Source organism: Phoca vitulina, unplaced genomic scaffold (assembly GCF_004348235.1).
Source record: "Phoca vitulina isolate PV1807 unplaced genomic scaffold, GSC_HSeal_1.0 scaffold22, whole genome shotgun sequence".
Classification (NCBI taxonomy): domain Eukaryota; kingdom Metazoa; phylum Chordata; class Mammalia; order Carnivora; family Phocidae; genus Phoca; species Phoca vitulina.
Genome location: NW_022589725.1, coordinates 25,419,159 through 25,443,809, shown reverse-complemented (window position 1 = coordinate 25,443,809; position 24,651 = coordinate 25,419,159). Strand labels below are relative to the sequence as shown.

The 24,651-nt window shown below is 37.9% G+C and overlaps 1 protein-coding gene across 13 annotated transcripts in view; it reads left to right on the top strand.

The window, feature by feature from the left end:
- The window catches only part of TASP1 (taspase 1), a 303,516-nt gene that overhangs the window by 179,015 nt on the left and 99,850 nt on the right, over positions 1-24,651 (top strand). For all 13 annotated transcript variants that reach the window (XR_004301276.1, XR_004301274.1, XR_004301277.1 and 10 more), the window contains one exon: positions 15,711-15,821. Coding sequence is in view for 9 of the 13 variants with exons in the window: in XM_032420014.1 (XP_032275905.1) it covers positions 15,711-15,821 (111 nt within the window). In the remaining 4 variants the exon portion in view is untranslated. The remainder of the gene's footprint in view (positions 1-15,710; positions 15,822-24,651) is intronic.

Below are 24,651 nucleotides of genomic sequence, written 5' to 3'. Positions count from 1 at the left end.
TCTGCAGGTAATTGTTACTTTGATCTTGACTTATGTTTATGAGGCTTTGAGGTTTTCTTTGTATCTCATTTTTTTTGCATGATGGGATAGGCATGATTTCTGCAGTGGTGGGCCATCATGGAACAAGCATGTTACTTAGAGTTACAAGACTTGGATCTTAGCCTCTTTGTTTTTCCAATTTACTTTTCTTATTTGCCCAGTGGGGGTGGCAGTACCTTCCTTATAAGTTAATTGTAAAGCCTTAATAAAGTGATGTTTGTGAAAGCCATCAATAGTAGTTGATCAATTAATGGTGAGTCAGTGAGTTATGACCTTTTATATCCCCCCTTAAAAAATAAAGTCTTCTATAGGTGAATTTATTTGGAATGTATTATTAATTAACAGCATTTTATAAGGTGTTTCTCATAAGTTGTCTGTTCATTGCAAGCCTCTTAACTGAATTTTAACTGGAATGTTATTAAAGTTCTAAAAGTACTTACAGCTATAAAAATTTTTCTTATGAGGAATTTAAGACCATTTAAACTAAGCCATTTATTTTTTCCAGTGAGGAAACTGAGGCATGATCTTCAGGGAGTTAGTTCAGATTCCACACATGGAGGTGGTTCTCCTCATCTGTGGTTCTTCTCTCTAATGGAACAGGACTCTGTGTAGAAGGTGTATAAGAGCATCAGCTTAAATTACAAACAGTGATGCTTCTTTTGTGACTACTGCGCTAATGAAGTTCTCAAATGTAAATAATTCTAATGCTTATGCCTGTAGTATGCTTCCCAGACAAATGCAACAGTAGTGATAGGATTTTAGGGGCTCCATCGTAGCTAAGAACACCACTTGTGTGAGGTGGTTTTCTCCGATTTTTTTCCCTGCCTGGCACCATTTGTCCCAGGTGCTCTAAACAGAGTGTTGTAATTTAGATAACTAAATTTAGAATATTTAGGTCAGAAAGGAAGAAACTATTTTATTATCTTTATACATTCTCGGAATGAATATGGGGTACATTCCCACATTTGAGATGTGACTTTGACAAGGAGGAGCAAGGGAAAGAAGGGGTGGCTCAAGCTTTGGGAGGGGGCGCCTCTGTGTTGTTAACCATAGACTCTTTCTGACATGGTAGATTGGATAAAGGCTTTTCACTACTCATTTTTGTTGGGAGTTTTTTCTTTGTTTTTTAATTTGTGGAAGTATTGGCATTCACAGAACTGGAACTCTTCTCATTTATGTAGCTACCTCTTATTCAGACAGTTGAATCTTTTGTGGTTTGGTTATACCTTCTCAATAAAATTGATAATAGTGATAATAACTAGTAATTATCAGGCATTTAGTATATGTAGCAGATGCCTAGCACTGTCCTGTAGATGAGATGTTTTCCTATGTTTAATTATAACTGTTCTAATATATTTTTCTCTACTTTAAGTAATTTTGAAATGCTAACGCATATATTAATCACATCCTAATTTATAAGAGATGAGACCTCTAGGAACTAATTTGTAAAATTGGTTTCTCTTATGGTTGTTTATTATTGATCAAAAAAATGGAAAAAGCCTGAGTTGTTTTTGATAGATTACTATAAATATCCAAAGTGTGCTGATGGGCTATGGATTAGAGATAACTAAATATTGAGGAAACTGTGTGTTGGTGAATATAACCTTTAGACTTACTGGATTAGATATCTTCACTCCTTATTCCATCTCTTTATGAAGCTCCTTATGTTTTATTCTTGTATATAATAGGTTCCAGGTTTGATAACCATGGGGACACTGTGAAGACTGAAATCATGTGTGTTCTATCACTTTTAAGGCAGTCCTCTCTTTAATTTCACAAGACAGGCTTGAAAACCAGAAGTAACCTAACTCCAAAATTGGCAGTAAATCCTCCGACAGGGAAAAGGTGACGTACTATGTAATAAATTCCTTTGTTGAAAAAGAGATGTTGCAATACTGGAAACTGAAGTACCAAATGTTTCCTTTTAAATTTGGAAAGGCCTTTCCTCATTACTTATCTGTCCCTGTGGACTTCTAACAGGGGATGTGTTGAAAGATTTTTCAGATGCCCACTAGCCGCAGTGAGAGTGAATGGCAACATTTATAAGACGACATAAATACTTCACAATCATCAGTAATCCTTGGAGATGTGTGGTGTGCCAGTGGTACTGAATGTGAGCTTTTGTTGCTGCTGATCCTGTACTTGTGTATGCAGGCTGCCCGGGAATGTGGGTTATGTCTCTCCTGTGAATGCAACTTCACTTTCCCCCTCTGGGGGCTCTTTGTATTCGAACTGAGGTTAGAGTGGTTTAGAAGAAATAAAGTCTCCCAAAGAAGAGCAAGATCTGTGAGATTAGGAGTTATACTTTAAAATCCTAATCTCATTTTGAGGTCTGTGGAAGAATTATAATCTTCTACCATTTAAACACTACATTAAAACTCTACATTTGAAAACTACATCAAAAACTTGACACATAAAGTTCTTTTAATTTTCCTGCTGCCACTATTAAATTGAGACAAAGATAAAAATGATTAAAAATTATCTTGAAATGATGAAGATATATCTTAAATGTCAGCCAAGAGTTGGTAAAGTTTTATTTCTCTATCCGTATTGCAGACACTTCAGTTTGTTACTTAACTTTTGGAACTAAAACATGATTTTACAGTACAATTTTGGGGGGCTATTTTTGCTTTTTTTTTTTTTTTTAAGAGGGAGAGGGAAGGGGGGTGCAGAGGGAAAGAGAGAATCTCAAGCAGGCTCTATGCCCAGTGCAGAGCCTGGTGCGGAACTCGATCTCACAACCCCCGAGATCATGACCTGAGCCGAAATTAAGAGTTAGACACTTAACCGACTGAGCCACCCAGGCTCCCCTATGTTTGCATATTTTTAGTTATCTTAGTTTGAAGGCTGCATCTATCACTAGAGCTGAAGTGAAAATACTAAATATGTGATGAAGGTCAGATGAATAAAACACCTGTAGCACTAGTTCAGTCTCCCTTACCAACTCATGAACTCAGGTAGGGAAGTAAGTGAATGGGACCAAATCCCATTATGGGAGATTCTGATTTGCTCTTTACTATCTTGCCTTAAGAGAAAGTATTGTGAATGTAGGAGTGTAATATTAAAGTCAGGCAATAAACCTGTTGGGAAAAAAAATAGGCATTTATTATAGAAATTAGGGAAAATAATAATAAATAATGAACAAAAATCATGCATAGCCCACAATTCCTGGATAACCACAGTTAAAATGTTTTCTGCCAGACTAAGAGACACTTTTTTTCATATTACTTGTTTTGTTTTGATAATGAAAGGTTTACTCAGGTCATCATTTTGCCTTTATGTGAAGGCTCAGCTTGCTTTGAGGCAGTAGCAAATCAAAGGCTAAACTTTTTAACTACATTCTAGGCTATCAGTGTTGATGGTCGGGCTAGCTGAGAATCACCTTGTCATAATAGAAGAAAAGTACAGAGATGAGATTGAGGAGGACAAGAAAATGATAGAAAATCTTTTCCTTTAAGAAGGTTATTACCCTCATTGTAATATTTATTAAGTGCTTACTAAGGGTCCAACCCTATGCTAAATGTTTTATGTGCATTGTTTCATTTTGTCCTCACAATAGCTCCACGAGGTAGCTACTACTTGCTTTTCTCATATTTTACAGCTGAAGAAACTAAGGCTTAAATGAAGAGTTCCAAAGTCACTCAGCTGGATTTAAACATGAACCTGGCTGTAGCATAGAAAATACTAGCTCCTGGGGCACCTGGGTAGCTCAGTCAGTTAAGCATCCGACTCTTGGGCTCAGGATCCTGATCTCAGAGTGGTGAGATGGAGCCCTGCATAGGGATCTGCACTCAGAGGGGAGTCTGCTTAAGACTCTCTGTCCCTCTCCCTGTGCCTCTCCCCGCCTAAAAAAAGGTACTCTTAAATATGTAAGGCTCCATTTTTCAGGCATCATAAAGGGTTTATTTTAATCAAAATTTCTCTCATTTATTCAAATAAATTAAGAAGAAATTTGGTTGGTTGGTAGCGATTAAGTATATCATGGATTTTCTAGAATAACTCAGTGAAAATATGTGCTCAGACCAAATGATCTTTTTCATGTATTGCTGCTAATGATATCTGATAAATATACCTACTTGAACTTATCAGAAATTATATTTGACTCAATGCAGCTTTGAGTTGAGGAAGTAGCTAGAGGTTGTCTTCTTTCAGTGTAAAGTTTTCTGAGCCATTTTCTACCTCAGCAAATAGCTCTCTATATAGATTAAGAATGCATTTGGCCCTAATGTCCATTGACAGATGAATGGAAAAACAAAATGTGTATATATAAAACAATAGAATATTATTTAGCCTTAAAAAGGAGGGAAATTCTGAAACATGCTGCAATATGAATAAGCCTCAAAGACACTAAGTAAAATAAGTCAGTCACAAAAGGACAAAAATGTATGCTTCTACTTATATGAGGTACCTAGAGTAGTAAAATTTGTAGAGATGGAAGGTAGAATGGTGGTTGTCAGGGTTGGAGGGAGAGAGGAAATGGGGAGTTGTTGAATGGGTGCAGAGTTTCAGTTTGGGGAAAATGAAAAAGTTCTGGAGGTAGATGGTGGTGATGGTTGTACAGCACTGTGAATGCCACTGAATTGTACACTTAAAAAATGGTTAAATGGTAAATTTTATGTTTATTATGCCAAAGGGAAAACATGAAAAATAGAATGCATTTGGGCTTAAAAAAGATAACTCAATTACAGTGGCTTAAACAGATAGTTCTTGTTTTGTTTCATTTTAGATCTCATATAACAGGAAACCTGGAAGGAGCCTGGGGCTGATTGGGCTACCCAACAATGTTGCCTGGTACCTGGTCTGTCCTTTCTCTCCTACATTCCTCAGTGGGTATGCCTTCCTGCTCATGTATGTCACCCCACAGTCACAGGATGGCTGCTGTACCTCATTTAGCTGTGCAGGTGCAGGCATAGAAAGTTAGATTTAGTCAGATGACAGGGACATTTAATGTAGTGCTCCCTGACTATTCCTATGCTCCTCCATATTTCACAGCCCAATTGTTGTTGCCTGAGACTATGTGACAATTTCTGGCCACTGGACTGAAATGGAAATGATATGTGTGACTTCCAGGCCCTGGATGGCTCTCTTGTTCTGGAGGGGGTATGATCCAGGAGGTGCAGTTACAGACCTATCAGCCTGGGTTTGTTCCTGAGTGACTCTGTGGAACACATTCTCTGGTGCCCCAAGTACAACCTGTAACATTAATGAGAATTATATTTTTGTTATGTTAAGGCACTAAGGTTTGGGGGTTTTTGTTTTTGCAGCCTTGTGTAGTACTTTTGACCGATAACTCCAGGGTGGGCTTCTGCCAGACAAGTTGGATGAGGTGAGAGAAACATGGAGGCCTTCAGGAGTAAGAGAATGTATATAAGTTGATGAAGCATTGGAATTTCAGCTGGATAAGGAAGTAGGTGAGGGCCCAAGAGAAGTTCAGGATAGTTTAAAACCAACATAATTAATAGATGGCAGTTTTTGGTGAGGTGGAGGGAATGTTGGAATCAAAGTGCTCAAGAGGTGAGCCGGAAAGATGGGAAGGGTGGGATGACTGCAATTGAGACTATGGAGCAGTTAATGTTATTGATAATGACATTGTCACTGGAGTGAATGTATGAGGTAGTGTGGATAACTTGAAGAGAGGGTATCAGAGAATCTAGATGTCAAGGTGTTGGGAGAATCACCTGCGTAAATACTAAAATCAGCAGGAATTGGGGCATCTGGGTGACTCAGTCTGTTAAGTGTCTGCCTTTGGCTCAGGTCATGATCTCAGGGTCCTGGGATCAAGGCCCACGTTGCTCTCGCTGTTTGTACTCTCTCTCTGTCAAATAAATAAATAAAATCTTTGAAAAACAAACAAACAGGAATTAATGACAAGGAGTAGTCTTGGGAAGAATAGAAGTAACCTGGGAGCTAAAATCTCAAAGGAATGAATTTGTCATTATATGTCTGAACAGTTTGTATTCACCCCACTCTAGAAAGATAGTTTAACTGATTCTAGGTTGACAAGTTATTTTCTGTTTATTGCCTTAGCATCTTTATGATGTTAGTTTTCTGGCCTCTTTTGTTGGTTGGGAACAGTTAAATTTTAATTTCTTTGTAGATGATCCCTCTTTTCTTTATGATTATTTTTTATTTTTTAAAAAGATTCTATTTATTTGAGAGAGCGCGAGAGAGCACGAGTAGGAGGGGTAGGAGGGGTAAAGGGAGAGGGAGAAGCAGACTCCTCGCTCAGCAGGGAGCCCAACATGGGGCTCAGTCCTAGGACCCCGGGATCATGACCTGAGCCGAAGGCAGACGCTTAACCAACTGAGCCGCCCAGGTGCCCTGTGATTAGTTTTTGATTATCTTTCATTCAGAGCTTCACTGTGGTATACCTAAGGATGGGTTTGTTGTACTCATCTTCTTTGGAACACTGTATGCATCTTCAGTTTAAGAATTTCCTTGTGACTTAAATTCTGGAAACTCTTAATTCATTATCTCTTCAAATATTAGTACTCCCTCACCCCATTCTTTCTTTTCTCTATCTCAAAATGCCTATTAATCTGTTGGATAGTCTCATTTTATACTCCAGGCTTCTTAATGCCTTATTTTCCTTCTCTTTATCATTCTAGGATGCTTTTTAGGTTTTTTTTTTTTTCTATGTATACCTTTTATTTCTCTCTCTTCATTGAATTTTAAACAATTTTCTTCTAATTTGAAAGGTTTCATTTGGTGCCTTGAAAAATCTGCACACCTCCCCCTGGCACCTGCTACCAGATTGCTTTTTTTTTTTTTTTAATTTATGATCTCTCTTCCTTTTAATCTTTGTATTACAAATTGTTCTGTTACAGGGATAGTCAAATTATCACCTTTGGGCCAAATCTGGCCTGTGGCCTATATTTGTACAGCCCATGAGCTAAGAATGATTTTTAAATTTTTAAAGGGTTGTTATAGGGGCGCCTGGGTGGCTCAGTCGGTTAAGTGTCTGCCTTCGGCTCAGGTCATGATCCCAGGATCCTGGGATTGAGCCCCACATCGGGCTCCCTGCTCAGTGGGGTGCCTGCTTCTCCCTCTCCCTCTGCTGTCACCCCTGCTTGTACTCTCTCTCTCTCATCTCTCTCTCTGTCAAATAAATACATCAAATCTATAAAATTAAAAAAATAAAGGGTTGTTATAAAAGAAGAATATTTGAGAGAGATCATATGTAGACTATAAAACCTAAAATATTTACTTTGTATTTTTTAACAAAATGATTGTCCACCTCTCTTCTAGTACCACTTCTTAGTTTGATAATCCTTCTCTTTTTACATCTGCTCATTCCATCTTATAAGTGTGTGTGTGTGTATATGTGTATGTGCACGTACATGCACATGCACATGCATGTGTGGTTTGTAATTTTTTATTGCGAATTCATCTTTGGTGTGGGTTTTGAAAGGTTAAGGATCCCCACAAGAGAGGAGATGTATTACAATTCTCACCAGAGAGGAGATACATTATAATTCTGAAGTCTTTGAGTGTGGGGCATATTGAAGTCTCAGCAACAGGAAGCACACTGTGAAGGAGTGAGCTGAGACTGGGCTTAGGGTTGGGACTAGTGGGCCATGGAGAGTGACTCATAGTGGGCTATGGGAGTGACCAGGGTTCCTGCTGAATCCAGGGTTCTCATCTAAATCCTCAGGGTTGATCTGTAAGATACACAGTGAGGGCACTGGCATCTGGACTGGGCAGAATGACAGTTGACTGAATACTTAAGAGTTAAGTAGGGGTCCAACACCATTGGGGAGATCTGACATTATGCAACAGTGCCCCTGCCAACTGCTAGGCACTCTGGGCCTAGCAGCAAGTAGGCTGTCAGTAACAATCTGGTGAGTGAGTAAATAGGAGAAGAAATGAAAATCAAGTCCACATTTTGGGGACTGATAAGTACCAGGTAGCTATCTGTTGCCAACCTTTGCCCTAGACTACTAATAAGATAGGAAGAAGTTGGAGAGATATCTCTGGTAGTTGTTTTGTAGATTCCCTTGGATTTTACATAAGCAGTTATGTAATCTGCAAAGCAGTTTTGCTTCTCTCTGATCTTTATGCCTTTTATTTCTTTTTCTTGCTCTATTGCAATGGCTTGAACTTCCAGAATATTGTTGAATAGGAGTGATAAAAGCAGGCATCATTACCTTGTTTCTGATCTCAGGGAGAAACAATTCAGTTTTTCACCATTAAGTAATGATGTTAACTATAGGTTGTTTTTTTTTTTTTTTTTTTGCGAATTCTCTTTATTTGTGGAAATTGATAATTAAATTTAGAGGCTTGTTCATATTCAGCTGTAAATTTTTTGGTGTGGGACAAGACTACAAAGGTGTAATTTTATCAAGGGACATTTAATGTCTGATTGTGTCTTTTTGTGGTATTAGGAGCTATTGATGATTATTGCCTATATCAGTTATCACATTTTAGGTTACAAATGATTATATTCTAATTCTGTTTAATTCTTCTTCATTTATTAGTTGGGATACTTCTGTGGAGAAAATTTTCCTTCATAAACTATGTGGTTACCATGCTGTACAGTTCCTAAAGGAAGGACAGAGAAATGCTAGAATCTTTATTTTAATGTACCAGTTTTCAGAATAGTGAATTGGTTCCATAGCATCTTTCAGAGGTGACAGATGCTTTTTAGAATGTACGTTATGAATTCACTATGTGTTTTAATCCATGAAGTTGTCATTCTTACTGATGCTAAAATAAGTAAGTTCTTTTAGAACTTGATATTTACTGACATACCTCATTTTATTGTGCTTCACTTTATTGTGGGTCACAGATATTCTGTTGTTGTTTTGTTTTTTTTTTTTTAACAAATTGAGGAATTGTAGCAACCCTGTGTTGAGCAAGTCTGTTGGCACCATTTTTCCAACAGCATTTGCTCACTTTGTGTCTGTGTCACATGTTGATAATTCTCACAGTATTTCAAACATTTTCATTATTATTATATTTGTTATCAGGATCTTTGGTCAGTTATTATGACTTGCTGAAATCTCAGATGATGGTTAGCATTTTTTAGCAATAAAGTATTTTTTAATTAAGGTATGTACATTTTTTTAGACATAATGTTATTGCACACTTAATAAACTAGAGTATAGTGTAAACATAACTTTCATATGCACTGGGAAACCAAAACATTTATTTGACTCACTTTATTGCAGTGATCTGGAATTGAACCTGCAATATCTCTGAGGTGTGCTCATATCACTTTTCTTCTAGGTTTGTTGTTAGGTCTTCATTCTATGTATAATTCATGTTTTCTTCTAAGATCTGAGAATGTAATACATACTTGCCTGAATAAGGACAAAAAGAGGACACAATGAAAGGCTTATTTCTTCATATCTGTGTATAATGAATGGAACTCTTTGCCTTTGAATCACACTTCAGCTATCTGGCAGCATATTCTAAGAAACCTTGGAATTTTGTGGGTAAAACCACATAAGTCAAACTTTTCTTTGATTGGAACCTGCAGGAGAACAAGCTTTTGATGTCAGCGCTCTTATTTTAGAGGTGATATATGTCCGAATAGAAGTCATAATTTTAAAAGTTTCTCAGTGAAAAATCAATCATTGGAAAATCCTGTATATTCTTGTATAACAACGGAGAAAAAGTCTCTCTGACACATATTGTGTATTTTTGATGTAATGTTAACTTCATGTGGTTTAGCTCTTTGACTTGAGGCATGTGTACATAACCTTCTGAACACTCATTTAGCTTATAATATGCCAATTTTCTAACTATTATTGTTCTAAAGTATAACATTTCACTCTTCAACATCAAATATGTACACAAAGGGAATTAAAATTTATGGAGTTTCATGAGCTTAGCACAGTGTCTTTACATAGTAAGTGTCAAAAATGGTTTCTTTTCTATTAGCTTTATTGCTATTTTTTTCCCTGATTATAAAAATAATATTGCAAAAATTTAACAAAATAGGGAACACCACAATCCTGCTCAGAAAGTTATATATTAAATTGCATTTTTAGATCTTCCTGTAAGTTTAGATGCTTATAAAATGATATTCAGATCTGGAAGGATATTTACATTTACACTTTACCAAAAAATACAGGGAAGTTACTTCTGGCAAGATATCGAGTGATTTTTTTAAAGATTTTATTTTTTTGAGAGAGAGAGAGAGCACGGGCATGAGCAGGGGAGGGGCAGAGGGAGAAGCAGACTCCCTGCTGAGCAGGGAGCCCGATGCAGGGGTTGATCCTAGGACCCTGGGATCGTGACCTGAGGGGAAGGCAGACGCTTAACCTACTGAGCCACTCAGGTGCCCCAAAATATGAAGTGATTTTTACAAAAACTTTCACACTTTTTTAAAACTTATTTTTAAAATTTAAATTCAATTAATTAACATATAATGTATTATTTGTTTCAGGGGTACAGGTCTGTCATTCATCAGTCTTATATAATACCCAGTGCTTGTTACAACACATACCCTCCCCAATGTCCATCATCCCATTACCCCATCCCCCCACCCCCACCCCCTCAGTTGTTTCCTAAGATTAAGAGTCTCTTATGGTTACTTTCACACTTTTTGAATGGTTTGTATTTTTGAAAATGAGTATATATTGTAAGTGTATTCATAATATGCACATATGTATGTATATGTATGTATGTATGCATCTGTGCATGTATATATTGAGGGAGGAAACGGAGATAGGGAGAGAATGGGAAGGAGAGGTTGTACATATGAAGGGAAAATTCCTGATATGAAAGGCTTAACAATGATTTACAATTATAGATGATATTTTTAGGGTGATTTATTGTTGGTGCCTAACGCCTGTCACAATACATGCCAGCTAAACAGAGAATTGTGTATTATATCAGTTTGTGTTGCTTTATGTTTCATAAATTTAAAAATTTGTAGACATTACTTAAGAGAGGTTCTTTCATTTGATAATCTTAGCCCACATTTCTTTTTGATTGCTAAGAACCTTTACTAGTGTAGTGTGTGTGTGGGTGTGCGCGTGTGTGTGCATACAGATTAATAACATGAGAAAACATTACTTTGTCCCTGGACCTGTGGGGGAATCTGAGTGGATGGTAGAGATGCTCCTTCTTTTGCTGTGAAGTTTTTGACTATAAGTTGAATCATACTTCTCCTGTAGTCTCAATGGGTGCTCCGATCCTTTGATACCCTTTACCCATTATGTGAATGTAGAACTTGATTTCTAATAAACTAATGGAATAACTTTGGCAGGATTTTTTTTTAAGGTGAGCTTTTAATTTTTTTTCTCAACAAGAATATTTTTTACTTGAAGCATACTTCAGAATATGTGGTTCTAAAAGATATATATAAAACATTCCATCCAAGAAAAATAGAATACACATTTTCTTCAGGTATATGCAGAAGAATCCCTGGTTAAATCACATAAAAAGAGACATAACAAATATTACAAGTTTAAGAAGACTGAAATCATACCAACTATATTTTCCAGTCACAGTGGTACAAAACTGAAGATCAACAATAAAACAAAGATGAAAAATCTACAGTGTATATATTAAATATTTAATATGTAAATATTAACACGCTACTGCACAAGCAATGGGCCAAATAGGAAATCAATTGGCAAATCAAAATATGTCTCAAAACAAAAGAAAAAGAAAACACAATATTCCAAAACCTATGCGATGCAGCAAAAGCAGATGTTAAGAGTGAAATTTATGCTATAAATGCTTGTATTAAGAAAAAAGTTCAAATAAACAACATTACACCACAAGGAACTAGAAAAAAAGAAACTTAGCTGAAATCTAGTAGAGGAAGGAAATTAAAGAAACCCAGAAATTTTAAGTAAAATAGAGACCAGAATAAACAATAACATAACATTGAAAGTAATGACCAGTTTTTCCAAGAAAATAAACAAAATTGGCAATGCTTTAACTACATTAACTAAGAAAAAAAAGAGAGAAGACTCAAAAACCAAAATGAGAAATAGAAAAAAATACAGCAGATAACCACAGAAATAGTGTGATAACAGATTACTATAAACAATTTTATACCAACACATCAATTAACCTAGAAAAAAACCCCAGATGATTCCTAAAAATGCGCAGGGTACTAAGATTCACTCATAAATCTTAAATCCAAGAAGTAGGAAATCTTTTTAGACTAATAACAAGAATGAATTGAATTAGGAATCAAAAATCGTCCAGCACAATCTTTATGAAAATCTTACAAATAATGGAATAGAGGGAACACATTCAGAATTATTCCATGAGGCCAATACTACCCTGATACCAAAGCAGGATAAAAATAATACAAGAACAGGGGTGCCTGGGTGGCTCAGTCAGTTGGGTGTCTGACTCTTGATTTTGGCTCGGGTCATGATCTCAGGGTGGTGAGATCTGGCCTTGTGCTGGGCTCCATGCTCAGCAGGGAGTCTGCTTAAGAGTCTCTCTCTTCCTCTCCCTCTGCTCCTCCCCGTGCTTCTGTGTGATCTCTCCCTAAAATAAATAAAATCTTAAAAAATAAAATAATATGGGGTGCCTGGGTGGCTCAGTTGGTTAAGCATCTGCTTTTAGGTCAGGTCATGATCCCAGGGTCCTGGGATCAAGCCCTGCATCCGGCTCCCTGCTCAACAGGGAGCCTGTTTCTCCCTCTCCCCCTGCCTGCTGCATCCCCTGCTTGTGGTCTCTCTCTCTCTTTCTCAAATAAATAAAATCTTTAAAAAAATACAAAAATACAAAAACAAAAACAGTACAAGAACAAAAAAGTCTAGTTTGTCCAATATAAGTATTGCTACTCTGGCTTTCTTTTAACATCCATTTGCATAATAAGTATTTCTCCACCCTGTCACTTTCAATCTTCAGGTGTCTTTAGGTCTGAAATGAGTCTTTTGTAGGCATCATATGGATGGGTCTTGTTTTTTTATCCATTCTGACACCCTGTGCTTCTTGATTTAGCTAGCATTTAGCATTTAGTTCATTTACATTCAGAGTAATTATTGATAGATTATGTATTTATTGCCACTTTATTACTTGTTTTGTCATTGTTTCTGGAGATTTACTCTGATCCTTTCTTGTCTTTGTCACTTTTGGTCTCTCCTTGGCACTCAAAAAGTCTCCTTTAATATTTCTTGCAGGGCTGGTTTAGTGGTCATGAACTCCTTTGGTTTTGTTTGTCTGGGAGACTATCTCTCCATTTATTTTGAATGATAGCGTTGCTGGATAGAGTGTTCTTGGCTGCAGATTTTTCCCATTCAGCACTTTGAGAATATCATGCCACTTTCTTCTGGCTTGCCAAGTTTCTGTTGAGAAATCTGCAGCTACCCTTATGGGTTGTCCCTTTTGAGTTAAGGACTTACTTTCTCTCTTTGCTTTCAAGATTTTTCCCTTATCACGGTATTTTGCAAATTTAATTACAATATGGCTTGGTGTTGGCCTGCTTTTGTTGATTTTGATAGGAGTTCTCTGTGCCTCCTGATCTGGATGTCTGTTTCCTTCCCCAGATTAGGAAAGTTTTCTGCTGTTATTGCTTGAAATAAATTTTCTGCCCCCTTTCTCTCTCTTCTTTTTCTTGGGCTCGTATAATATGAATGTTATTACATTTGATGGAGTCACTGAGTTCCCTGAGTCTGTTCTTGTGTTGCATAATTCTTTCTGTCTTTGTTCAGCTTCATTATTTTCCATTATTTTGTCTTCTAGATCACTCATTCATTCCTCTGCCTTTTCCAGCCTGCTATTCATTGCATGAAGCCTACTTGCAGTCTTGTTTATTGTATTTTTCATCTCTGATTAATTCTTTTTTAACTCCTTTATCTCTCTTGTAAGGGATAGAATGTCTTCTATTCTTTTCTCAAGCCCAGAGAGTACCCTTATGATTGTTGCTTTAAATTCTCCATCAGGCATGTTCCTTATATCTTTTTTGCTCAGCTCTCTGGCTGTGGCTTTATCTTGTTCTTTCATTTGGGATAAATTCCTCCATCTTGGTATTTTGTCTAAGTTCTTGCCTTCTTTTGTGTGTTAGAAAAGCCCGTTATGTCTCCTGCTCCTGAAAGTAATGGCCTTATGAAGAAGAGGTCATGTAGTGCCCAGGGTCCCAGGGTCTGAAATTTCAGGGAGTGTCTCCCATGTGTGCTGTGTGCCCTGTGCTGTTGTGTTTTGGCAGCTCTGTCCTTTAGGCCAGTCATCCGCAGAGGCTCTCCTTTGTTGTGGGCAGTGTTTGGTTCCTGGCCTGACTGTGGCGAGTTTTAACTATGTGTGCTCTGGTTTGCTTGTGAAATGACCCTGATACCAACTCCACCAGAACAGGGGCCCTGTAGAACTCTGTTTGGGACATGTGGTGTGGGCGGGGGTTTCTGCTGGTCTTCTGGGGGGAGGGGCCTGTCCCACTGGGACTAAAGCAAGCTTGACTGAGAAGGGCAGTACCACCAAAGCACAGGTGTGTGGGACTTGGTGTAAGCAAGTTAGGCAGCCAGTGCCCATGCTGAGCTGCTTCCCTCAAGATTTTATTTTATTTTTTAAGAGATGGGAAGCAGGTCTTATGTATCTTCTGTTCTCATTTGGGTAAGAGGGTATTTGCATTTTAATTAATGCAACTGATTTTATATATAATAAGCATTTCAAGTGGCACTTAGTATTTTTTTAAAAGATTTATTTATTTGAGAGTGAGCGTGTGCGTGGTGGGGAGGGGCAGGAGGAGAGGATCTTCAAGCAGACTTCCCACTGAGAGTGGAGCCCGATGTGGGGCTCAGTCTCACGACCCATGAGATTATAACCTGAGCCAAAACCAAGAGTGGGACACTTAACCAACTGACCCACCCAGGTGCCCTGTCACTTAGTAGTTTTTTGAAAAGGTTTACCCCTCCAATGTTTATGAAAGTAGCTTTTTAATTTTAAGAAAAAAAAATCAGCCTCTTCAGAAATCTTTTATTTGAACTTACCAGCCTATAAGTTAAATTTCTTTTGTCTTTACTTTTGCATGCAGTTTCTACTTTCAACAGATAGAAATTGTAATGGAATTCTAGGCAGTGCTTCCCATCGCCATCATGCCTGCCCTTTCTTAGTGTGTCTGAATGGTCCCAGTTTACTCCAAGGATTTAAAAATATATTCTTATTTTTTTTTAAATTACAGAGTATTCATCCCTGAAGGCTATGTAAGTTACTATTATAAAGTGAGAAAGGTGCTATTTTATTAAGTCCACTTTGCAGCTGTTGAGGTGTGGTGGACATTTTAGTGAAAAATAGGTCGATGGAGATCTAGATTGCCCCTGGCTATTTAGACTTCTCCCGTGCGCCCAGGTGTGTGGGGTGCCAGAGGCAAAATGGGAGACTAGGACAGTTGTATGTAAACAAATAAATTATAAAACAGAATTTCTGTAGTTACCCAACAATGGAAATGAGACAGAACCCTAGGAGATTCCTAGGCAGAGAATCTGAATTCCTATATTATGTAAACCATTCCTATAAAAAAGGGGTTTTCTTTTATTTTTCTCTGTTTCCTTTTGATATTAGACAGTTATTTGTTTATTTTCTGCTGAGTCTTATTATTAAAATTCTAGATTGCTCATAGAAGTCATTTCATCCATCACTGAATTATTCTCCAAAACAGCTACTTCTTAAGTGGCATATAAGGGTGTTTTAATGCTAATAAGACAAGAAGGATGTTTAGCACTGCTTTTCCTCAACCGTTCTTGGTTTCCTTTTATTTCTAGGATGTGGGGAGCATCTTGTACGTACCATACTGGCTAGAGAATGTTCACACGCTTTACAAGCTGAAGATGCTCACCAAGCACTGTTGGAGACTATGCAAAACAAGTTTATCAGTAAGTATAACATTAAAAAATTGTGTTCTTCTAAATATAGATTGATTCACTGAGCTGTAAACCAGTCAGATACCATATTTGTGCCAAAAGGCCTAGCTCCAGGGCCTAGCATAGACTTATACCTCCAATTAATATTGGTCATGAAAAGAATGACATGAGATACCTACTAATGCATGAAATTTGCCATAAAACTAATCTAATACCCAAGCTGTGAGACATTATCTAGGATTAGAGTGATATATATATAGTAGCATAAAATTCTACTAAAACAAAATTCAAGAGATAACATCCTTTAAAAGTTTTTTTATAATACACTTTGACTCTTCTTTTAGTCAGTGATACATTAATGAGTCCAGTGCTGCCATGTACAGTTGTGTAGGGTTGAGTTGAAATCCTGCCTGGGCTCCATTTGCCAAGCTGTGAGGCTGCATCAGTTTGGAGGAAGGGGTGTCTTTTTCAAATCTATAGAAAGATTTTATATTGCCTCGCAGTGGTCCTATCCATAACTGTTACATAGGTTTAAAACTATTTGATTTAGTCTGCTTTTCCCATCATGTAACATTGAGCTTACCACTATGTGAAGAGTGGTGAAGTTGTATAAGACATATATAGTTAAAAATAAGGGTAATAGCCATGAATAAATTAGAAAAGCCTATTACAGGGTTAATCTGGGAGGTGGTATCTCTAGTTGGACAATTAAGACAGGGTATAATAGAATGCCAATTATGTGATGAGGACAATGCAGACAAAAGTGTAGGAAGAAATTGTTCCCAAAAGAACTAATGGGTGGGGGCTCTTAGAACTGGCCCCAGAAGGCTCTGGGATAAGTGGGAAAAGAGGGAGCAGAGAGGAGTATAAACAGACATGACAGTCAGATGCGGTATCAGGAGAGCTAGACACTTATATGACTCTTACCTGGCAAGAAGTATTCCTTATGTGCAGTGGGGCTGGTGAGGCCAGGTCACATAAGGCCTTAAAATCTCAACATAAGAAGATAGCAGGAGGGGAAGAATGAAGGGGGGGAATCGGAAGGGGAGACGAACCATGAGAGACTATGGACTCTGAAAAACAAACTGAGGGTTATGGGGGGGGGGGGGATGGGTTAACCTGGTGATGGGTATTAAGGAGGGCACGTTCTGCATGGAGCACTGGGTGTTATGCACAAACAATGAATCATGGAACACTACATCAAAAACTAATGATGTAATGTATGGTGATTAACATAACATAATAAAAAAAAAGAAAAAAATAAAATCTTAAAAAAAAATCTCAAAAAAAAAATCTCAACATGTTCATATTTGATCTGATAGGAAGGAGAGAACCCTTATGTGTTTCTAAGTTGACAAATAAAATGGTATTTTGGGGGAGGGTTTATAAAATAGATCTAAGGTTGTCCAAGACCATCTCTATAGGAAAGAGACATGAGCGGCTGGGAATGGTCCAAGGGATGGAGAGGAAATGGAGAAAGTAGAAATATTGGTAGACTCAGATTTTGAGACTAGGTGGATGTAGCCCTCTGAGTCCAATCAGGAGATAGAAACTATACATTGGGAATGCCTGGGTGGCTCAGTTGGTTAAGCATCTGCCTTTGGCTCAGGTCATGATCCCCACGTCCTGGGATAGAGTTCTGCATCGGGCTCCTTTCTCAGCAGGGAGCCTGCTTCTCCCTCTACCTGCTGCTCCCCCTGCTTGTGTGCTCTCTCTCTCTGACAAATAAATAAAATCTTAAAAACACAAACAAACAAACTATACATTAGGTTAATCAGGAGAAGTATAATATAAAGAATTGTTAACTATGTTGAAAGAGTAACTGTAAGATATAAAGAAACTCTAGGTGGTACTCTAGAGCTGAGTGTCCAAGTGAGGACATACTTGGAAGGGGCACAAACCTTGATGAAGAAGGAATGGCTTGGCCACCAGGTAGCAGAGAAGTTCACTGGTTTGGCCTTGCTGGGACTGGTTTGGAGTTGCTGTGCAGACAGTAGGCTACTCTTGAGTGCAGACAGGGAGCAGATGGTCAGTACCTAGTGGCTGGGTGTGTAGTGGGAGCCTGGCACCAGTGGAGGCAGAAGACACAGAGGACTTCAGAGCCCACAGGTCACAGAGGGCTTCTAGAGGGACTGACTACTTGGTCTTTGACTCTCTGGGCCACAGGGGCTACATGCAGACTGTGTGGGGCCTTGCCAAGGGAGTCCTGTGCAGCTGCTGGAGTTATATTGCCAGCCCCAGGCTTAGGCTTCAAAGTTACAGGGGGACTGTGTTCTGGGCCTGTGGCTGGGGCAGACTTCACCAGATGTCCACACCCATACTGTCTCCTTCCCAGCCCATGCTGGAAATTGCAGGAAGGGTGCCTTTTGTAACTGTTTATCTTCTTTAACTCAGTTTAATGCCTGACTTCTTGCCTTCATTCTGCTAGCTCCTTCCATGTAAGCCTAGTCTCTTTATACATGGCACTTTATATTTGTTTGCCACTTTCCCTCTCTGCTGGGTGGCAGTGGGATTCAAGGGAACTTCTTTGTCATTGTGGGAGGGACCATCTGGTACATGGTCTCCCTCCTCCTACTGTTGGTTTCTGCTGAGATGGGACTTGCCCTCTACCTCCTTATGGGTTACTGGCTTCTGTTACTGCTGAATTTGCTCTGGTGTCCATGGTCTTGTTGTAGCCTGTGGTTTTCTTAGTGCACACAGCATCCACTGACAATAGATGCTAGTGGTAGTAGAATCAGATGGTCTGAAACTTCTGGAATAATCAGTGAGAATGTCAAGTCCTCATTGCCCAAGTATATGAGGCTAGTTTTTCTGCTTTACTCCTAGAGCATCTTATTGGCCTGAGTGTGGCATGGGAATGGGGAACTTCCCTACCTGGCTTTCTGTGTCTTTAGGCCTCATCTATTCTTGGATCCTCCAGATCTAGCTGGGGCTTTTTTATTTGTCTCCTCTTTTTCCTCTACTTTCACCAGCTTGGAAAGAGGGGCAGAAACCTATGCCAGTGATCAATTCTTTTCTTCTGGTTTTCCCACCAATGCCCACATGTCCAGTCACATCCTAGCCCCAGTCCTACCTTTAGGGTACTCATGGGGAGCTCTAAACTATTTATTCTGCCCAAATTTAGGATTTACCTATCAAAACATATTTCATCCCAAAGGTGTCTCTACTTAGAATTTATGAAAATCCACTTAGAAGCTCAAAGGATAAAACGTATCAACTAGATAAGCATACAACTGATGGGATCGATGGAAGGTTCTGGGGATGGGGATAAAACTGTATTTCATTATTGTTCCGGCCTTTAATAAGTATAATGCCCTATCAGGAAAGATTTTTAGGGCAAAGAGAGAAATAAAAACAGATTATGGGCAGGAAAGAATTGGATATATCTGAAGGAAGAACAGAGTGAATAACTGTAGGAAAATAATTCAATATGAAGAGATTTTGTACAGGTGCTTTCTTACAGTTATTTAAACTGAGGTTATGAAGACATAAGTAATGGTATTAACTATATACATGCTAGCAAGAATTGCCTGATAGCAAAATGTAAGCTGAGGAATGAGTTAGGAACAGGCCTTTGAGGTCTGCCTCTCATGATTTTTCAGAAAAAGGTTGATTACATTCATGTTACTCTATCCTCAAATATATCAGAATCAGACTTAGGTATTATTGGTCTTTTGTTTTAACAATTACCAACTGTTGAATGCTGTTTTTAAAGGAAACCAAATTCTTGGCCTTAATAGCATATATAATTTATATAATTTATTATTAGCTGTCCAGCTATATTAGATGCATTCTCAGAACATTAGTGGGAAGAAATAGTAAGAGGTGAAAACTAGATGCTCAGGAGAAGTTAACTTCCTGGGAACCTGTGGTAGGTGTGGAATTATGGCACATCGCAACTTTCTGAAGCACTTTACTGAATCTAAAACCACAGATTCACCAGCTAGTTCTACCTTTCCAGATTTGGGTCCATGCTAAGGAGTTCCTGAACTCCATTCTATTCTCTTCTGGTTGTCTGTGCTTTCCTTCTCTATAGCTCTTTGAAGCTACTCAGAGAGTTGGACTGCAGTATTTCATTTTGCCACTGGAACCCAGGACCTAATGGTGCATTTGAACCCCATCTTAACAATTCCAGATTCATGGAAAGAAGTAAACTTCAGAGCTCACCTGATTGACCCTGTGTATTTAATAGTTGAAGAAAACTTAGTTTTCAAGTTTAATGACTTGCCCAATGTCACCCAGTTAGTGTGTATTCTTTGTGTAGGATCATACTGCCTTTTTTTTTAAGTAAAATGAATGGGAAATACAGGGAGAGACTATCCTGGGGGTTAGCAAAGTTGGGTTCCACTCTGGACTCTGTGTCTGACTCACTGGATGTAGCAAGTTACTTAAGTTGTTTTGTTTAAAAAAAAAAAAGAATGTTAGACAAACGGTTTCTAAATTCCTTCACCATGCTGAGTTCTATGAATTCTCTACTGTATCCAACCTGAAACTGTGAAATTCTTTTTAATCAGGTGATTTGGAAATAGGATTGGAAAATGAAAATTTTCCAGAACCACTTGGGAATTTTCAGGAACCACAGATGATATTTATAAAGTAGTTAGAAGAAATAAATTGAATTTACCAGAGGCCTGGACAAGGAGCAAGAAGGTTGAGTTCTTCCCTCTTTTAACAGTGAAGAAATTAGTTGTTTGTTTTAGGACAACTCTTTGTTCTCAGTTTCCTCATGAATAGAGTGAGGGCCCAGAAAGTCCCCTCTAGCCCCAAAATTCTGTTGGATCCTTGGTTTGTTCACAGGCCAACCTAAACTATTTGTGTGAAAGTATAGTTGGAAATCAAATTGCTCCTTAATTGACACTATAAATTAAAATTGTTAATGGTGGATCTCAAGTTCCTGTTTGAAGTAATTTGGCTGAAATCATTATGGCAGTGACTAAAACTAGCTAGCAACCGCCTTCTTGGTTTTATGGAAAGACACCACTATATTCTTCCTTTCTTGCTTCCTTTGTTTTTTCTTTTAAAAAAGCATTTGCGTAGATAATATATCTAGAGATTCTCATTGCAATGTATACATAGAAAGATTTTATATAATAATCAAGACAGATGCCCCCTTTCCATTTACTCTAAGTCCCATTGCTCTTGCCAGAAAGAACCACTGCTGACAATTTGGAATGTGGCTTAATAGTCTATTCTCTTTGTCCGTGTACCTCCCACCCCCACTCTCTCTCCCTCTCTGCTGAATTTGCTCTGCACAAGCAGGGGGAGGGGCAGAGGAAGAGGGAGAAGTAGGCACCCCACTGAGCAGGGAGCCCAAGACAGGGGTTTAATCCCAGGACCCTGGGATCATGACCTGAGCCAAAGGCAGGCACTTAACTGACTGAGCCACCAAGGTGCCCCATATCTTGATGCTCTTAATATATCAGTATGTATACATTTATAGCTGAATATTCTGTGGTTCCGTAATTTATCCATTACCCTACTGAGAAAGATTCATGTTGTCTGTAATTTTTGTTTATATCATTTTCCCATGTGGGAATGCCTGTTTCTGTATACTCTGAGCATTTTACACGATGCTATTTTTTCTCCTTTTGTAGAGTATCAATTTTTTTTAAAGCTTTTTTTTCGTGGTTGCCCTACAGTTTGCAGTATACATTTACAACTAATCTAGGTCTACTTTCAAATAATACTATACTGCTTCATGGGTAGTGCAAGTACCTCAAATAAAAATTCCTAATTCCTCCCTCTCATCCCTATATCATTGTTGTCATTCATTTCAGGCGTTATATAATCATATATAAATATACACGCATATATTTAGATACATTGTTGCTTTTATTATTTTGAACAAATTATTGTCTGTTGAATCACTTATGAATAAGAAAAATAAAAGTTAGGGGTGCCTGGGTGGCTCAGTCGGTTAAGTGGCTGCCTTCGGCTCAGGTCAGGATCTCAGGGTCCTGGGATCCAGTCCCACATCCCGTTCCCTGCTCAGTGGGGAGTCTGTTTCTCCCTCTGGCCCTCCCCCTGCTCATGCGCACTCTCTCTTTCTCTCTCAAATAAATAAAATCTTTAAAAAAAAAGAAAAAGAAAAGTTTATTTAACCATCCCTTATTACTTCTCTAATGTTATTCCTTTATGTAGAGCCACATTTCTGGCTTATCAGTTTCCTTCTCTTTTAATATTTCTTGCAAGGCAGGTCTACTGGCAACAAATTCTGTTAATGTTTGTCTGAGAAAGTCTTTATTCCTCCTTTCGAAAGATCCAAGTTTGGTGGAGTTTGTGTGTGTGTGTGTGTGTTTTGTTGTTGTTTTTTCTTTTGACACTTGAAATATTTCACGTCAGTCTCCTTTGTTCCATGATATCTGAGAAGTCAGATGTAATTCTTGTCTTTGCTCCTCTGTGGGTAAGGTGTTTTTTCCCTTCTGGCTTCTTTTAAGGTTTTTATCTTTATCTTTGATTTCCTGTACTTTGAATATGATTTACCTGGATATAGTTTTTTGGGGGCATTTATCTTGCTTATTCTCTGAGCTTCCTGGATCTGTGATTTGGTGTCTGATGTTAATTTGGAGAAACTCTCAGTTGCTGTTTCAAATATTTCTTCTGTTCCTTTCTCTCCTCTTCTTTTGGTATTCCTGTTTTGTTTAGGTTACATCTTTTGTAGTCATTCCACAGTTCTTGAATATTCTGTTCTGCTTTTCTTTTCAGTCTTTTTTCTTTTTGCTTCTTCAGTTTTAGATGTTTGCATATCCTTAGTGTTTTTGATTTCTAGCATTTCTTTTGTATTCTTTCTTAGACTTTCCATCTCTGTGCTTACATTATCCATTGTTCTTGCATCTTGTCTACTTTTTCATTAGAGCCCGTAGTGTATGAATCATAGTTCTTTTAAATTCCTTCTCTGATAATTCCAGCATTCTTGTCATATCTGAATCTGGTTGGATGCTTGTTCTGGCTCTTCAAACTGGGTTTTTGGCATTATAGTATGCCTTGTAATTTTTTCTTGATAACTGGACATGATGTATTGGGTAAAAGGAACTGTGGGAAGTAGGCCTTTAGTAATATGGTGATGAGGTATAGGGGGAGGGGAACATTCTATATTCCTATAATTATGTCCCAGTCCTTTATTGAGCCTGTGCCTCTGGTCTGTGAACTTTGCCAAGTGCCTCTTTGTTTTTCACCCCTACCTTCTCCTGTGTAGGTCAGAGCTGGCTGGAGTTGAGTATTTTGAGTTGAATTTAGGCTCTGATAAAACCCCACAGACTAGGCTCTGGTAAAATAGTTTCTCTTGAGGGCAGGCGTTGTTAATAAGAACAGAATGCTCTCTTATATTAAAAATGGTTCCTTTTCTCCTCCTCCTCCTAGAAGCATGAAGGAATTTTTCTCCAATTTTCACTACTGTGAAAACCTGGTAGAGCTCCAGGAGGTAAAACTCACAATACTGTCATCCCATTCCTCAATGGAATGTTGAGGAATGGGATGCTCTCCTTCCCACACACACCCACCCAAGAGTTTTTAACTCAGGGACTTGGCTACACTGAGAATCCAGCAGTTCTTCAGTTACAGTTCTGGTTTTCCTATCCTGGCACTACTTCCGTGGAGGCTTCTGTTCATGGTCTTGTGCTCTGATAAGTTGTGATTCTCTGTATCTGACTCTCTCCAATTTTGGGGGCAGTTGTTTACCTTGTGACCTCACTTCTCTGATGGATCTAAGAAGAGTTGTTGATTTCTTTCAGTTTATTCAGCTTTTCACTTGTTAGGATAGAGTGACAACTTCCGAGCTCCTTACATGCTGGACTGGAAACTAGAAGTCTCCTTCACACTATTTTCTAATGGTTATTATCAACTTTTAAAAGATAGCCAAAGTCATGGATTAAAAAAATGATTTCCAGTTTTAACTCATCTTTTTTTGATGAGTGAGGTTGAGCAACTTTTCACTATAACTTGGCCTTTTGTATTAATCTGTGAATTATCTGCTCATAGCTCTTGACCATTTTTCTTTGTCTTGTTTGGGCGATTTTCTTTTAATTGACATTTAACTTTTATTAATAATAAAATTATCTACAATGAAAGATTGAAAAATGGTGTAGCAGTAACCATCTCTACAGAATTTTAAAATAACCCTGTCTTTTTTGAGTGGTGATATGTTTGATATCTGTGACCTTCTGCAGCAATAAGGGATCTTTTTAAAACTAATTTTACACTTATGATTAAATAATTTGTTTTTATGTATTTTTTCTAGTCAGTGACTTGTTATTTCCTATTTTTTTGTAATTTGAAACAAACTCTGAAATTACCTTGAATGCAGGGCTCTTTAAAAATCTATTTTTGATAAATGAGACTTTAATGTGATAGAATGAATAGAGTAAAATTGAAAGACATTTTGAAGATTGAACTGTTTTTGTTTCCACTTGCATTACCAAGATCCAGAGCTTTGGTTTGACTTAATATAGGAAGCATGAAAGAGAATAACCAATTCATGCATTTTTTAAAAAACCACTGTTTGTGTAACATACAAAACCCATAAAATGGGTACTGTAAAAATAGTGCCTTAATAATACTTCATGCTAACCAGCTGATTATAGACTGAATGCTTAGTTAAGTAGGGAAAAGAAATAAATAGATTCCTTTTTAGTTGTGCTTTTTAAGCGATTACACACACATTTAAAAGCTCTTACAATGATTCAGATGTGACTTTTCCTATTCATGGTTATCTTTGAATGAACTTGGTTTCATGAATTACTCCTTTTTCCATGCAAACTGTGGCTGTACGTGTGGTGTGTGAACTTCAGGGTGGTATTATAGCTTCTTTCCCAGTTCTCAACAAGTAATGTCACAGTACATTTTT